Source organism: Epinephelus lanceolatus, chromosome 9, assembly GCF_041903045.1.
Source record: "Epinephelus lanceolatus isolate andai-2023 chromosome 9, ASM4190304v1, whole genome shotgun sequence".
NCBI classification, from domain to species: Eukaryota; Metazoa; Chordata; class Actinopteri; order Perciformes; family Serranidae; genus Epinephelus; species Epinephelus lanceolatus.
The window spans coordinates 46997328-47014005 of NC_135742.1; the positions used below are offsets into that span (position 1 = coordinate 46997328).

Here is a 16678-nt window from a genome sequence, read left to right on the forward strand (position 1 = left end):
TGACTTTGGCTTCAGAGATTGTACCATGACCTGATGAACGGGCAGGTGCGTTCAAACAGGATGTACCTCTGGATTAATCCATCCACATCCTGGAAACTGAAACAGCACCTGAAACCGCGCATGCTCCATTTTAGTGATTAGCGGGTAAATGGAAATGTCATTTTTTCATGTATAGGAGTGTACACATTACAGTTTGTACAAATTGAATAATGCATCTCTCTTTCTAATAGTTCTTGGAGCTGATGAAGACCATCGAGCAGTGCACCGACATTGGAGAGAGGATTCTGAAGGGGGAAAATGCACTGCTCGATTTCACTTTCGATGTCTTCGTCCCAGAGGTAAGATGGAAAATGTTGGTTAGATGGCATAAAACTCATGATAAACCTGTATGAGGGTCATTTGCTAACTGTTTTTCAGATTATCATCAAAATCCTGGAGGGACAAGGAGTACCAAGATATGCTGCTGAGCAGATTATGGCCAGTGGGACAAAATTCTAATAAACTGTGACACAATTACTAAAGGTCTCTGTCTTTTATCAGTAGCTCTTTATTTTTACAAGCCCATTAAATAAGACTTAAAATACTTAAATGCAAATGCAAACTTCTCAATTAAAAAAAAAAAAAAGGTAATCAAATCTGTAGCTAAAACTGTGCTGCAGCACCACATGATAAAATACATTCAGTCCTGCTCAGTTTTTCCACTGACATTAACTAGTATATATTTGTGTCTGCCTGCTGTTACTTATATCCTCACAGCAGCCGGTACACATCAATCATGGCAACTCGCATGAGACTAGCTGATGGCTAGTGGTGGTGCTAGTTCTCGAGTCTCACGCGAGTTGCCATGTAAACACAGCATGACTGCAGGGCTACCTGACCACTGTGAGAAATGATGCTATAAAACTGGGGTAAATTACGTCTTTTCAAGTCAGTTTTGCATGCCGCGGCTTCAGGGCACTTGGATTACGACAGGCGAGCCCTTCTGACATTTATGAAATGCATTAGCAGAGTTTTATTACATTTTCAAAATGTGGGTTCCGTGCATTTCGAGTGTAGCTGTTATTTCTGCTAGCTATTATCCTCCGATACCACGAACGAGTTTTGTGGATTAAAAACTACACTGGACTTCTTGTCGGCATGAAGGTCAGTAAGTACTGTCTGTATGTTTATTCTAAAGTGGCCATTTCCCTTAAACAAATCCAAAGAGAGGCGCTGTGTTCGGCAGACACTGTCAAAAATGGATGTACCTGTATTGTACTGTTATGGGTTAATTAAGAAAATGTTTGAACACATTTCTTATCAAGTGTTAGATTCTGTGTGCCCTGTAATCAACATCAATGTCCTTTACTAGTCACATGTTGGCTTGAGTTCAGGACTGTTTTGCTATATTTCCTCACAAATTACAAAGAATTATGAGACTGATTGTTTATCAGACTGTGGTGGGGTTGCCAGTAACTCATGCTATCTCTTTATTTAACTTCTATTACACCGTTCAGCTCATCTATAAATTTTCTTGTGCTTGAAAGAGAGCAAGACTGCTTATTAATGCTCAAATGTAGCCTATTAACTTTTGATCGTCTAACATATACGGCTGGGCAATATATATCCTGTTACTGTGATATGAGTGTCTATACCGTCTGAAATTCTAGATATTGTACTGAGATATGAAATAAATTATGTATTTTCCTGTTTGAAAGGCTGCACTACAGTGAAATATTATTTTCTAAACTTGTCAGATATTTTAATCTGTTTTTATGTTTGCCTCTTCCACCTCAGTCATTAAATTAAAGTTACTGATGATCATTACAAAAAAGAAGTCTCACTGAGTTAGTATTTTTTTTTTTTTTGAAGTATCAATAGTTTAGGCTACAATATTGTTGTGGAACTGATATGTTATAATATGATTTTAAGGCCATTACTCCTGGCCTAACTAGCATTAATAATTTTGACTATCTGGTTACATTAACCATTACCTAAACTAGATTATAATTCATTTGAAAGCCTCGTTCTTAGTGTTTTACATCCGACCTGGAAAACCTCGCAGCCACTTTTATTTGTTATAGTGTACCGTGCTCCTGGCCCGTATTCTGAATTTGTATCTGAATTCTCAGAGTTTTTATCCAGTTTAGTTCTTAAATCAGATAAAGTTATTATTGTAGGCGATTTTAACATTCATGTCGACGTTGATAATGACTCCCTGGCTACCGCGTTTATCTCATTAATAGACTCCATTGGCTTCAGTCAGGGTGTACATGAACCCACTCACTGTTTTAACCATACCCTCGATCTAGTTCTGACGTATGGAATTGAAATTGATAACCTAAAAGTCTTTCCACAGAATCCCTTGCTATCAGATCATTATCTGATTACTTTTGATTTCTTTTTACTCGATTACACGCCACTCAGCAACAGTTACTATACTAGATGTTTATCAGATAGTGCTGTCACAAAATTTAAGGAAAAGATTACTTCGTCGTTAGATTCAATACCAATACCTTCAGTAACAGAGGTTTCCCGTGCCGACTTTAACCTCTCCCAAATTGATCATTTTGTTGATAGCGCCGTAGGCTCGCTGCGAACAACGCTCGACTCTGTAGCTCCTCTTAAAAAGAAGTTAACAAAGCAAAGAAAGTTTGCTCCATGGTATAACTCTCAAACCCGTAGGTTAAAACAAATATCGCGAAAATTTGAAAGGAATTGGCGATTAACCAAACTGGAAGAATCTCGTTTAGTCTGGACAGACAGTCTCAAAACTTATAAGAGGGGCCTCCACAATGCCAGAGCAAACTATTACTCAGCATTAATAGAAGAAAACAAGAACAACCCCAGGTTTCTTTTCAGCACTGTAGCCAGGCTGACTGAGAGTCAAAGCTCTATTGAGCCTTGTATTCCTTTAGCCCTTAGCAGTAATGATTTTATGAGCTTTTTTAATGACAAAATTCTAACTATTAGAGGCAAAATTCATGACCTCCTGCCCTCAGATGGTAGGCCTACCTATCTAACCTCAAACACAGCTGTAGAATCTAATATATGTTTAGATTGCTTCTCCCCAATTTCTCTTCAAGAATTGACCGCAGTGATTTCTTCATCTAAATCATCAACGTGTCTCTTAGACCCCATCCCAACTAGGCTACTTAAGGAGGTCTTTCCTTTAGTTAACACTCATATATTAGATATGATCAATATATCCCTATTAACAGGCTATGTACCACAGTCTTTTAAGGTAGCTGTAATTAAACCTCTCCTAAAAAAGCCCACCCTGGATCCAGAGGTGTTAGCCAACTATAGACCAATATCTAATCTTCCCTTTATGTCAAAGATCCTTGAGAAAGTAGTCGCAGACCAGCTGTGTGATTTTCTCCAGGATAATAATTTATTTGAGGAATTTCAGTCAGGATTTAGAGTGCATCATAGCACTGAGACAGCTCTAGTTAAAATTACAAATGACCTTCTGATTGCTTCAGACAAAGGACTCGTCTCTGTTCTTGTTTTATTAGATCTTAGTGCGGCGTTTGACACAATTGACCATCAAATTCTACTGCAGAGACTGGATCACTTAATTGGCCTAAAAGGTTCAGCACTAAGCTGGTTTAAATCTTATTTATCTGATCGTTTTCAATTTGTTGACGTTCGTAATGAATCATCCTTACGTACCAAAGTTTGTTTTGGAGTTCCGCAAGGTTCTGTGCTCGGACCAATCCTATTTACTCTATATATGCTTCCTTTAGGTAACATCATTAGAAATCACTCTATAAATTTCCATTGTTATGCGGATGATACACAGTTGTATTTATCGATGAAGCCTGAAGAAAGTAATCAATTAACTAAACTCCATAACTGCCTTAAAGACATAAAAAAATGGATGAGCACCAATTTCCTGATGTTAAATTCAGACAAAACTGAAGTTATTGTTCTTGGCCCCAAACAACTCAGAGACTCTTTATCTGATGACATAGTTTCTCCAGATGGCATTGCTCTGGCCTCTAGCACTATCGTAAGAAACCTCGGAGTAATATTTGATCAAGATTTGTCTTTTAATTCTCATTTAAAGCAAACCTCACGGACTGCATTTTTTCATCTGCGTAATATTGCAAAAATTAGGCCTATCCTGACCCGAAAAGATGCAGAAAAATTGGTCCACGCTTTTGTTACCTCAAGGCTGGATTACTGTAACTCTCTATTATCAGGTAGCTCTAGTAAGTCCTTAAAAACTCTCCAGCTAATTCAGAATGCAGCAGCTCGTGTACTAACAGGAACTAAGAAACGAGATCATATTTCTCCTGTTTTAGCTTCTCTGCACTGGCTCCCTGTAAAATCCAGAATTGAATTTAAAATCCTACTGTTAACTTATAAAGCTCTAAATGGTCAAGCTCCGTCATATCTTAGAGAGCTCATAGTGCCATATTATCCCACCAGAACACTGCGCTCTGAGAACGCAGGGTTACTCGTGGTCCCTAAAGTCTCCAAAAGCAGATCAGGAGCCAGAGCCTTCAGCTATCAGGCTCCTCTCCTGTGGAATCATCTTCCTGTTACGGTCCGGGAGGCAGACACCGTCTCCACATTTAAGACTAGACTTAAGACTTTCCTCTTTGATAAAGCTTATAGTTAGGGCTGGCTCAGGCTTGCCCTGTACCAGCCCCTAGTTAGGCTGACTTAGGCCTAGTCTGCCGGAGGACCCCCTATAATACACCGGACTCCCTCTCTCTCTCTCTCTCTCTCTCTCTCTCTCTCTCTCTCTCTCTCTCTCTCTCTCTCTCTCTCTCTCTCTCTCTCATCCTATTACTGCATCTTGCTAACTCGGCCATTCTGGATGTCACTAACTCGGCTTCTTCTCCGGAGCCTTTGTGCTCCACTGTCTCTCAGAATAACTCATACCGCAGCGGTGCCTGGACAGTGTGACGTGTGTGGTTGTGCTGCTGCCGTGGTCCTGCCAGATGCCTCCTGCTGCTGCTGCCATCATTAGTCATTAGTCATACTTCTACTGTTATTATACACATATGACTATTGTCACACAAGTATACTGTCAGATATTAATACATACTTTCAACATATTGTACCACAGTAGCCAGAATTATAACTATAATATTATTACTTTCATTAATGTTGTTGTAAGCTACTGTCATTACCTGCATCTCTCTCTCTCTCTCTCTCTCTCTCTCTCTCTCTCATTGTGTCATATGGATTACTGTTAATTTATTATGCTGATCTGTTCTGTACGACATCTATTGCACGTCTGTCCGTCTTGGAAGATGGATCCCTCCTCAGTTGCTCTTCCTGAGGTTTCTACCGTTTTTTTTCCCCGTTAAAGGGGTTTTTTTTGGGGAGTTTTTCCTTATCCGCTGTGAGGGTCTTAAGGACAGAGGGATGTCGTATGCTGTAAAGCCCTGTGAGGCAAATTGTGATTTGTGATATTGGGCTTTATAAATAAAATTGAATTGAAATTGAAATTGAATTAAAGCTGTATTTGATTGTAGGATTATAGATGGCTGCAACAAGGAGGAGGAAAGCTCCTGTGCAGGATGCCATTGAACATGCCACCAAAGGACTGACCAAGACAGCACAACTAGAGGTTAAATACATAAACTCTTATAAAGGTATGGTGTTTTTTATTTTTACTTTGTTTTCAGGTTTTGTAGTTCTAGCACAGCTTACCTTCTGTTACTACAAAGGAAAGAAATGATAATAGCATAGAATATGGCAGCATGTTTTGTTCGCATCTTCAATACTCTGGACAATTGTCATTGTATTTGAGGGTCTTGAAAGGTTCCTTTTGCCAGTGTAGTGGGCCAGAGGGATACACAAACTAAAACAAAGTTGGCAAATTAATGTAATTTACTTTTGAGGTGTTCTAAATAATTGAGGACCATTTGTGCATATGTAACTGTGGTGTACAACTTTATTAATGATATCCTGTCATATGGTTATTGATGTGCTGTGAAAAGAATAGCTCCTGCTTGTAGCTTTTTAGGAATAGTAAAAGAAAAAGAACTGAAAAGGTCTAAACAGTGTAATGGTATTTGTATGTATGCACTAGGTCCAGGAGTGTTTTCCAGGGCCAGTTTCCTGAAAGGTGACTTTATTGTCGAGTATAGAGGAGAATTAATAAATTCTGAGGAGGCACAAAAGAGGAGGAGGATATACAACAGAGCATGCGCTGTCTTTATGTATGAATTCCCCTGGAGAGAAAGAATGTGGTGGTAAGATGTAGACTGAATTTTACATTTCTTAGCTTTTTTTTTTTTTTTCATGTCTCAAACAAGTTACCATCTATAGACATCAGTAATGTTGTGCACACAATGTTGTGCACAGGTCATTTCTAATCCCAATATGTTCATGTAAGATAATTTTACCACTGGTGGCTGTGTTGCTCAAAAGACAAATGATATCTGGATTTCTCTTTTGAAGGAATGATGATGTTGATAAGTACAATCAATTATGTAATTTCAATGCATGTAATTAATGATATATTATATTTTTGAAGTATCATATATCTTATATTTATATTTTACAAATTATTTTTATTTTTTTACATTTTGGTACCCTGTGTGCTGCTATCCAGTGCTGCTGGAATCTTAATTTCCCTGAGGGAGTCTTCCCAAGGGATTAATAAAGTTCTATCTAATCTAATCTAATCTATTGATGCAGCTCAAGATAATGGCAGCTATGGGAGACTTGTTAATGATGACCACTACCATCCAAACTGCAAGGTGAAGAAGGTTGCAGTACAGGGCAAGCCTCACCTCTTTCTCTTTTAAAGTAGACACGTGCTAAGCGAGCACACTAGTTTGGCCACAGTCATGTCAGACCACGGCATGGCATTATTTTTATTCAAAAAGATGATGGGTCGGCAAACTGCACTATCTGTGAAAGACTTATTACTACAGCATGCAGTGTCGCAGCTTGGCATAACTTGAAATTTTGGGTTACATAAAAAGATGGGCCTAGATATTAATCACTCCTCAGGTTGATGGTGCTAATACTCACTTATTTCAAATTACTATGAAATGTAGGTTCATTGGAGGTTTTTATTTTTTATTTTTTTAGACTAAATTGTGACCACAATGTTCAAGGCCAATGTAAAGTGATGTAGTTTTTAGAACAAAACAAAAATATTGTTGGTCAATATACTCACATCTTCTTGCAGTAACAACTTCTGTCTCTTGTATTTTTGACCTTCTGTCTGTTCCTCCCTTTCTGCATCCATCAGACCTCAGCTTCAGCTACAGTTCAGGAACAAGTCCTCTTCCTTCTCCTCATCAAAAGGTTTGTCAATATACTCACACCTTCTCTTTGCACACATGAAGCACTTTAACGTGATCTGATGTCATGTTCTCATACTGCTTCTGTGTTATTAAGGGGTAGGACATGCTCATACAGTCCTTGTGTGTTTGTGTGTGCTTTCTTGTGGTTTAAGGGGCCATGATTTGGTTTATGAGGGCCAAATATGGTTTTCAGTGAACTACAGTTTAGAACATCACAGCTTGTCATGACTTGAAATCTTGTTTTATGTTAAAAGATGGGCCTAGATATTAATCACTCCTCAGGTTGATGGTGCTAATACTCACTTACTTCAGATTACTATGAGATGTAGGTTCATTGGAGTTTTGTTTTTTTTAGACTAAATTGTGACCACAATGTTCAAGGCCAATGTTAAGTGATGTGGTTTTTAGAACAAAACAAAAATATTGTGAGCTGATTGGGTAGACATCCTTGACAAATGTGATAAAATAATATTTCAGATTATGACATTAAATGCAGTAACAACTTCTGTCTCTTGTTTTTTTGACCTTCTGTCTGTTCCTCCCTTTCTGCGTCCATCAAACCTCAGCTCCAGCTACAGTGCAGGAACAAGTCCTCTGTCCTTCTCCTCTTCAAAAAGGTTGTCAATATACTCACACCTTCTCTTGGCACGCATGAAGCGCTTTAACGTGATCCGATGTCATGTTCTCGTACTGCTACTGTGTTATGAAGGGGTAGGACATGCTCATACAGTCCTTGTGTGTTTGTGTGTGCTTTTTTGTGGTTTAAGGGGCTATGATTTGGTTTATGAGGGCCAAATATGGTTTTCAGTGAACTACAGTTTAGAACATCACAGCTTGTCATGACTTGAAATCTTGTTTTATGTTAAAAGATGGGTCTAGATATTAATAACTCCTCAGGTTGATGGTGCTAATACTCACTTACTTCAGATTACTATGAGATGTAGGTTCATTTGAGGTTTTCTTTTTTTTTTGAGACTAAATTGTGACCACAATGTTCCAATAGGTTGTAATTTGAAATATTGTGTATTTGTTGCTTGTTCATTATTACAGAACATTAGTCCACATGTGTAGGGCTATGCTGTCTGTTTTTAACCTGGTGTTTGGCTGCACTGTACAGAAAAAGAATGGACTTCACACTTTTAGAATTTAACTTGTTTTGCTGCACTATGTACCGATCAGCTGAGCAGACAGTAAGGATAGACCGATACATCGGCCGGCCAATATATCGGGCCGATATTTGAGTTTTTTACTTGTATCAGCATCGGCCGATATGCACGTGGGTTCGCGGATTAATTTTTCCCTGGCACTTTTTTTTCATTTGAAAGTATGTGGTTAAGTTGAACAAAGCTGTTGAATCCTACTGTGTACAGTAGTTGTTGTTTTATTTATGCTTCAGCTTAAATATTTGTTTATTTTATAAAGACATTACTGGAAGATTTAAGAGCACTGAACTCTTTTTTTTTATTTGAATGTATAATAATAATAATAATAATAATAATAATAATAATAATAATAATAATAATAATAATATTCTACCTGTTCTACCTCAACTTTCCATCTTGTTTTAGTATTTTTTACTGTTCAATAAATGTTTCTTATTTTAAACTTGAGACCTGTAATATTTGTTATCATTGTGTCTTTTTTTTTTTATGTAAATTGAGGGAGCAAAAGCAGTATCGGCCCCAAATATCGGCTCAAGAAAATCAGCAGTCCATAATCAGTCATCGGCTAAGGGTGATGGAAAAAAATCGGTATTAGCATCGGCCCTAAAAAATCCATATCGGTCTATCCCTAGCAGACAGCTAACTGGATGAGGCGCCTTGCGCAGTGCTGCAGCAGCATGTGTGTGTGTTTGAGAGACGGAGACACAAAGACAATTGTTCAATTTAATATGTACAAGAAACTTATTTTTTAAGAGCTTTAAATAGCTTTAAATTTACTGCATCTAATCTTGGTTGTTAAAAGCTATTGTTAATGTTGTTAGAAGCTAATTTGACCCAATACACCTGATGAGCAGTATCCAGCCATTAAAGGAAAGTTAATCATTTGTTGCGTTTAAACTGAAAATAAAAACGGTAATTTCCCATTGTTTGTCCAGATTTCACAGATGATGATGATATTGATGGGGGTGAGAGTGAAGATGAGGAAAACCCTGCTGCGGACAGAGCACTGGACGAAGATGCTCCTGATGAAATGAATGGTATATATTTTGAATGCCAAAAAAAGGAAAATGTTTCAGTGTAGAAGCACATTTTGTACAGAGTTATGTCAGTCGGCTTTACATCCAGCACCTATGACCAAAAACAAAAGTAAGAATGAAGCATCTCAAGAAACAGAGACACAGCCAGACAGAATGGCACAAAGACAGACAGAGAGACACACACAGAGACACGGAAGGACAAACAGGCAGGGTGACAGACAAACAGAGAGACAGATGCAGAGACAAAGACAGACAAACACTAACAGCTCTGGAGGGTTTATATGTAGTGAGCAGGTCATAGATGTCTTGAGAAGCTAGCCCATTAAGCGATTTCTAAATCGTGAGCAATAGTCTATTTTAAAATCAAGTCTTGTATTGGAAGCCTGTTAAATTATTTAAGTACAGGAGTCATATGTTTATTTTTCTTGTCCAAGCTTCTGACTGTAACAAGACTTGTTTAACTTTAGAAATATTTTTAAAGTGATAAAAAGTGTTGTAATTACACCAATAATGTGGTTTGTTAAATTGAGCTTTGAATCCAGAATAACACTCAGATTGCTAACCTCCTCAGAGTTTCAGAGATAGTGAGATTAGTTTGGAATTGACCTCTCTCTCTCTCTCTGACCTCTAGCGCCTACCACTAGGATTTCAGTCACTGTTAAATATCACAAAGTTTTGGGTCACTCTGAGTTTAATGTTGATGATACATTTTATAAGCTCATGTGTAGGGCTTAAAGCAAAACTGTATAACTTTGACCCACTGCTTTGAAAAACAAAACTTAACGATGCACGTTAATAGGTCACACAAAACAGCAATTTTAGTAAATCTGGGTCATATTTTACATTATAAAAAATGTCCTCTGGTTTTCCCTCTGATGTGACTGCTGTCTGTCTGTCTGCAGCCTTTAATTTTAGCAGAGCTGTCACCAGCAGTGACCCAGTGCTGAAGCTGAAGTTTCTGTCTGCAGGCAGCCCATGCGTTGCTTTCAGGAACCTCTGAGAATCACAGTTAGGCAGAGCAGTTGTATGACATCATCTCCATAAAATATGACCCAATTTTGCTCAAATTGTTTTTATGTGTTTTGTTTTTCGAAACCGTAGGCCTCAGTCAAAGTTTTATAGTACTGCTTTTGTATAGTATTGCTTTCTTAGGAAAGTGAAATTTACAATGTTAATAACATATAACAATAACTGTACTTAGATAAAATGCATCAACTATGGTCTCCTGTTCCATACTTTTCAGATGAAAGTATGGACAAGTGAAGGAACATCTTACAACAAAGCTGACAGACATATCTCTGGACGCAATGGTATGGTCAAGTTGAGTTTTAATTTGTGCCATGATTTCCACAATCTTTGAAAAAGCAACTTTTTAACACCAATTACCATGTTGCCAATAACAGATTTACTGCATTTGTATATCCCAAGAAGATGTCTTGCAAGACACCTGACTTTAAATTGTAGCAAGCCTTACTAACATACAATTTTATTGTTTGTTTGTGGCTAGCAGAGGTAAAAGCATGTCTACTAGAAGACCATGGACCAAAGCTGAGGTCAGTGCCATGATGAGGCACTTCAAATCTCACATCATGAAAGGGCATTTGGCATCTAAAAGGGAGTGTGAGACATGCAAACTTAGGACATGCCAAAACATTGGTGATTTTGTTCTTAACAGGGTGCTTGCCTGTAAGTGTCAGTTGAATTAAAATATCTGTGCTCAGACAGTTCTACTGGCTGTCTGGCTGTCTAATAGTTTTTAATGAAATGAAAATATTCTTCACTTGTCCATTGTGACTAGACCTAAAAACACTGTTAAAGTTCACACTTAAAAAGGTTTTTCTTTTTCAGTATCTTCGTCAGCAGTAGTTTACAGACCATTTGCATCACTTGAGTTTTTTTTTTTTTTTACTTAATTTTTTTTATTGCAGTTTCAGCACTTAAAGCTGGGGTAGGCAACTTTTGTTTAAAAAACAATAAATCAACTTATTTTTGTTTTTGTTTTCTGATTCAACTATCAGTAAGGAAAAGGTCTGTGTGTATGGGGAGATCACTGTGTGTTACTGTGTCTCAGTATGCAGCAGTCTGAAATCTGTTATGTCTGACCAATCAGAGACGCTTGAGCTCCGCTTGGAAAATGCCGGTATATTGTGATCTTGCTCGTGCACGGGATTGTTTGTGTGGGGCGTGTGGGGGTGGGGGAGGTGGAGATCTGTGAGACGTAATAGGAGCGGTAGAATTTGCAGACTGCTGTATTCTGTGACACAGAGAAACACAGTGATCTCCTCATACACACCACTGCATGAAAAGTGGGATTTTCGTCCCCGTAAATGCCTGGAAATCTCCCTAATTTTCGGCAGTTAACGACAATTTACAGCCTGTGAACGTCACGTTCGTCTGTGCCACATATTGACGGAAACGAACCATGACGTATGTTGAGCTGGCGGAGGTGCGAATGGCTCTATTTAGCATATGAATAGCAGCGAAACCACGCCTGGCCAGAGAATGTCTGGCCTGGCTTGAATTCCCTCACTCAGTATTGGATGAAACCACTACTTTTAAACAAGAAAAATCGCTCGTGATTGGTTGGCAGATCTGTCACCATTGGTCACCCTGGGTCATAAGCAGAAACACAAACACACAACTATGTAAAAATCTGCCCACACAACAAACGGGAAGCTCAGGAGAAGGCCAAAATCCTACAGTACCGTGAAGTGTCTGTCTGCCGCCTCGGAGCTGTAGGTAACTGGCGGCATTCTGTCCGAATTTGGTCCATTTTGCAGACGTCTGTGGTGCGTTGCCCTGTACTTTAACCTTTAACCTCTAATCTCGACTGCAGCGAGGCACAGAGCTCTGTGAGCTCCTGGCTACGAAAGAACGGAGGTCGCACAATCCATTCAGACACCCCACCAATGATGCCGTCTTCCTCATCGGACATTAGGTCTATGGTGGCACACTTCCAAAGGTCCACCTCATCGTCGGCAAGCACACTCTGTCTCACTTCCAGCAGCTGTAAAAACAATCAATAAAGACCAGATCAGTACTGCGCGATGCACTGCGTATGGACACAACACATCTATTAATGCACCTGAAAAATAGCCTCTTTAACTCCCCTCGGACGCCGGCGTCCGCGCTCCCTCCCTCCTCTGTTAAATGGCATCTCACAGGCGCACTACGTCATCAAACCACGTGAAGTTTGGTATCACCGGATTCAGGAAGCTCTCGGCTTCCTGAATGAAGTTGGAGCCATCTACTTGGTCATTTGAATCTACCTTGTGAGGACTGTTTTAAGGAAGAAAATATGATTCTCATTGGACTAATACCTGGACCAAAAGAGCCATCACTAAACATAAATGCTTTCTTATACTCCTTAGTTGATGAGCTTCAAGAACTTTGGCATGGCATGATTCTGGAAGACAGCTCTTTCGTAGGACATCAGGTTTACAGAGCAGCTCTGCTTTGTCTTTGATCAGATATCCCCGCAACTCGAAAATGTGGAGGCTTTGTTGGACATGGAGCATACAGAGGAAATTGAAATATTCAAATATTCTTTGTTATAATAAATGATTGCTAATTTGCTATAATAAACATTGATATTGATCATTGAATCACTAAAATCAATATGTAGATGTTTACATTGTCTATTTTTTAATGGATAGCAGTTACATATTGCATTTAACTTATTTGCAGGATGCCACAAGTGTTTGAAGACGTTCAGCAAAAAAGAATTTGGTGAAAAAATGGACTACTCAGGATTTGAGCGGTCTTCATGGGAGCCACGCACGTCAAAGGATCACACACACTATGCTGGATTATCCAAACGGGCAAGGACAAAGGCAGAACAGAAAAGAATTGAACGCAAGTATGGAGCTAGATGGTCAGAACTTTTCCGCTTGAGTTACTATGATGCCATCAGATTTGACATCATAGATCCAATGCACAACCTTCTCCTTGGTACGGCAAGACATGTATTCAGACTGTGGACAGAACTAGGAATTTTAACAACAAAAATTGATGAACTTCAAGCTAGAGTGGAAAACATCAAAGTATCTTATGAGGTTGGAAGAATTCCCTTACGGATTTCATCTGGCTTTACAGGATTTACAGCAGATCATTGGAAAAACTAGACAACCATTTACTCACTGTTTTCTCTGAAGGGGCTTATCAACAACAGACACTATGACATGTGGTTTGACTTTGTGCAGGCTTGTATCATACTCTGCTCCAGAGTCATATCCATCAATAGACTGGAAGTAGCTGATGGATACCTGCAGACATTTCTCTCAAAATTTGTCAAACTGTTTGGCCCATTGCACTGCACCCCCAACATGCATCTACATCTTCATTTGAAAGAGTACATGTTGGATTACGGACCAGTTTATTCTTTTTGGTGTTTTTCATTTGAGAGTTTTAATGGAATACTGGGAAAGTTTAATAACAACAATAGGACAATTGAAGTACAGATTATGAGGCAATTTCAGCAGAGCCAACAGCTTCATATGCCATGCACATGGATGCATACGACATCCCTCTGTCCTTATGACCCTCGCAGCGGATAAGGAAAAACTCCCCAAAAAAAACCCTTTAACAGGGGGGAAAAAAACCTCAGGAAGAGCAACTGAGGAGGGATCCCTCTTCCAGGACGGACAGACGTGCAATAGATGTCGTACAGAACAGATCAGCATAATAAATTAACAGTAATCCGCATGACACAATGACACAGAGAGAGAAAGAGATGCAGGTAATGACAGTAGCTTACAACAACATTATTGAAAGTAATAATATTATAGTTGTAGTTCTGGCTACTGTGGTACAATATGTTGAAAGTATGTATTAATATCTGGCAGTATACATGTGTGACAATAGTCATATGTGTATAATAACAGTAGAAGTATGACTAATGACTAATGATGGCAGTAGCAGCAGGAGGCATCTGGCAGGACCACGGCAGCAGCACAACCACACATGTCACGCTGTCCAGGCACCGCTGCGATATGAGTTAATCTGAGAGACAGTGGAGCACAAAGGCTCCGGAGAAGAAGCCGAGTTAGCAAGATGCAGTAATAGAATACGAGAGAGAGAGAGAGAGAAGGAGAGAAGGTGCCCGGTGTATTATAGGGGGGTCCTCCGGCAGACTAGGCCTAAGTCAGCCTAACTAGGGGCTGGTACAGGGCAAGCCTGAGCCAGCCCTAACTATAAGCTTTATCAAAGAGGAAAGTCCTAAGTCTAGTCTTAAATGTGGAGACGGTGTCTGCCTCCCTGACCGTAACAGGAAGATGATTCCACAGGAGAGGAGCCTGATAGCTGAAGGCTCTGGCTCCTGATCTACTTTTGGAGACTTTAGGGACCACAAGTAACCCTGCGTTCTCAGAGCGCAGTGTTCTGGTGGGATAATATGGCACTGTGAGCTCTCTAAGATATGATGGAGCTTGACCATTTAGAGCTTTATAAGTTAACAGTAGGATTTTAAATTCAATTCTGGATTTTACAGGGAGCCAGTGCAGCGAAGCTAAAACAGGAGAAATATGATCTCATTTCTTAGTTCCTGTTAGTAACCTGCTGCTGCATTCTGAATTAGCTGGAGAGTTTTTAAGGACTTACTAGAGCTACCTGACAATAGAGAGTAACAGTAATCCAGCGTAGAGGTAACAAAAGCGTGGACCAATTTTTCTGCATCTTTTCGGGTCAGGATAGGCCTAATTTTTGCAATATTAAGCAGATGAAAAAATGCAGTCTGTGAGGTTTGTTTTAAATGAGAATTAAAGGACAAATCATGATCAAATATTACTCCGAGGTTTCTTATGGTAGTGCTAGAGGCCAGAGCAATGCCATCTAGAGAAACTATGTCATCAGATAAAGAGTCTCTGAGTTGTTTGGGGCCAAGAACAATAACTTCAGTTTTGTCTGAATTTAACATCAGGAAATTGGTGCTCATCCAAGTTTTTATGTCTTTAAGGCAGTTATGGAGTTTAGTTAATTGATTACTTTCTTCTGGCTTCATCGATAAATACAACTGTGTATCATCCGCGTCACAATGGAAATTTATAGAGTGATTTCTAATGATGTTACCTAAAGGAAGCATATATAGAGTAAATAGAATTGGTCCGAGCACAGAACCTTGCGGAACTCCAAAACAAACTTTGGTACATAAGGATGATTTATGTGAAGCACAGTGTTTTGGTGTCAGCAGAAAGACTTTTTTTAGACAACTGTATAGTGGTGTCTCTGTCTCCATTCCACCAGACAATCTTGGATGAGCCTGACAGACTTGCAATGTTGACAATGTATCATCAGATGTACCCTTGTGTCACTGACGTTGACTGTTTTGCCATGACATGCAAACGGGTAACATATCTGAATGTAACTTACTCAATCGATAGATCTAGAGCAGAAAGGTCAGCATATGTATATGCTAAGTGATGTGGAAACACTAACAGTTTTGAGGAACCCATCCTTGACCCTCTAACAGAACTACGACGAGCCATTATAAAGCAGTTTATAGTTGTTAATGTTGTGTCAAAAGGTACTGCATTTAAACATGTTATTGCGCAAGTTTCCTGGCTTCATCCCCATCCGGACAGACATTTTTATGGAAAGCCAATAGAAGTTTGGAGCTTGCAGGGAACAGACACGTCATACCCAGCATCATTTCTGCCTGTTGAGCGCATTGCTGGGAGATGTGTGGTTAACACATCCACTGTGCATTTAAGCAAGACCAAAGAAAAGGTCACTGTAGTCATGCCACTATGCACAGTGGTTGAGCTCTAGGGGACTGTGATGTTGATTGCATGGAATGCACATTTTACTTTTGTGGCAAAGCCTGATTAAAACTAATTGTTGAAACAAATTGTTTTGTGTATCTTTTTACATAACATTGGCCATTGCTAATGACATACACAGTAATTAATCTAGCATACTTTCATTAAATAAATCAATTCAAGCTAAAATTTAAGAGTCTATAATTAGGCTATACTGAGCCTGATCTATTTATACCAGAGATTTTCTAATGAAGTTATTACCTTTTAGAAAAATGTCACCTGGGGTAAAACTCCCCCTGCTACCCTGATTTACATTTGTATAGCTCACAGCATTTTCATTTACATGTTAAAGCCTCCCCTAGAATTAGGGGGAGGGGGGTCATGGGGGGACAACTGCCAAGCAAGGCCCACATCAATTTCCGACAATTCATGGCAGTTTTCGGTGTTGCCTGCAAATTGCC

General features: G+C 39.2%; 1 protein-coding gene across 2 annotated transcripts; it reads left to right on the forward strand.

The window, feature by feature from the left end:
* The first annotated feature begins 5489 nt into the window (after positions 1-5489).
* Positions 5490-16297, forward strand: LOC117252016 (uncharacterized). Of its 2 annotated transcripts, XR_013492069.1 has the most exons (7): positions 5490-6197; positions 6646-6707; positions 7208-7263; positions 7829-7973; positions 9361-9462; positions 10706-10772; positions 13150-16297. XR_013492069.1 is itself a non-coding variant. In XM_033618643.2 (6 exons), the coding sequence occupies exons 1-5, from the start codon at positions 6640-6642 to the stop codon at positions 10723-10725; spliced, it is 297 nt and encodes a 98-aa protein (XP_033474534.1). In that variant the 5' UTR covers positions 6216-6639; the 3' UTR covers positions 10726-10772; positions 13150-16297. The 2 variants fall into 2 exon arrangements, 1 of the variants encoding a protein (XP_033474534.1); XM_033618643.2 differs by lacking the exon at positions 5490-6197 and having other exon boundaries at positions 6216-6707; positions 7829-7879.
* Positions 16298-16678: the final 381 nt, after the last annotated feature.

Bases quoted from the DNA above. Each gene is read 5' to 3' on its own strand.
- LOC117252016 (XM_033618643.2), top strand. From the start codon at position 6,640: ATGCAGCTCAAGATAATGGCAGCTATGGGAGACTTGTTAATGATGACC. The intron at 7,264-7,828 runs GTTTGTCAATAT...ATCAAACCTCAG, and splicing joins TTCCTTCTCCTCATCAAAAG to CTCCAGCTACAGTGCAGGAA. The intron at 9,463-10,705 runs GTATATATTTTG...CATACTTTTCAG, and splicing joins TGCTCCTGATGAAATGAATG to ATGAAAGTATGGACAAGTGA.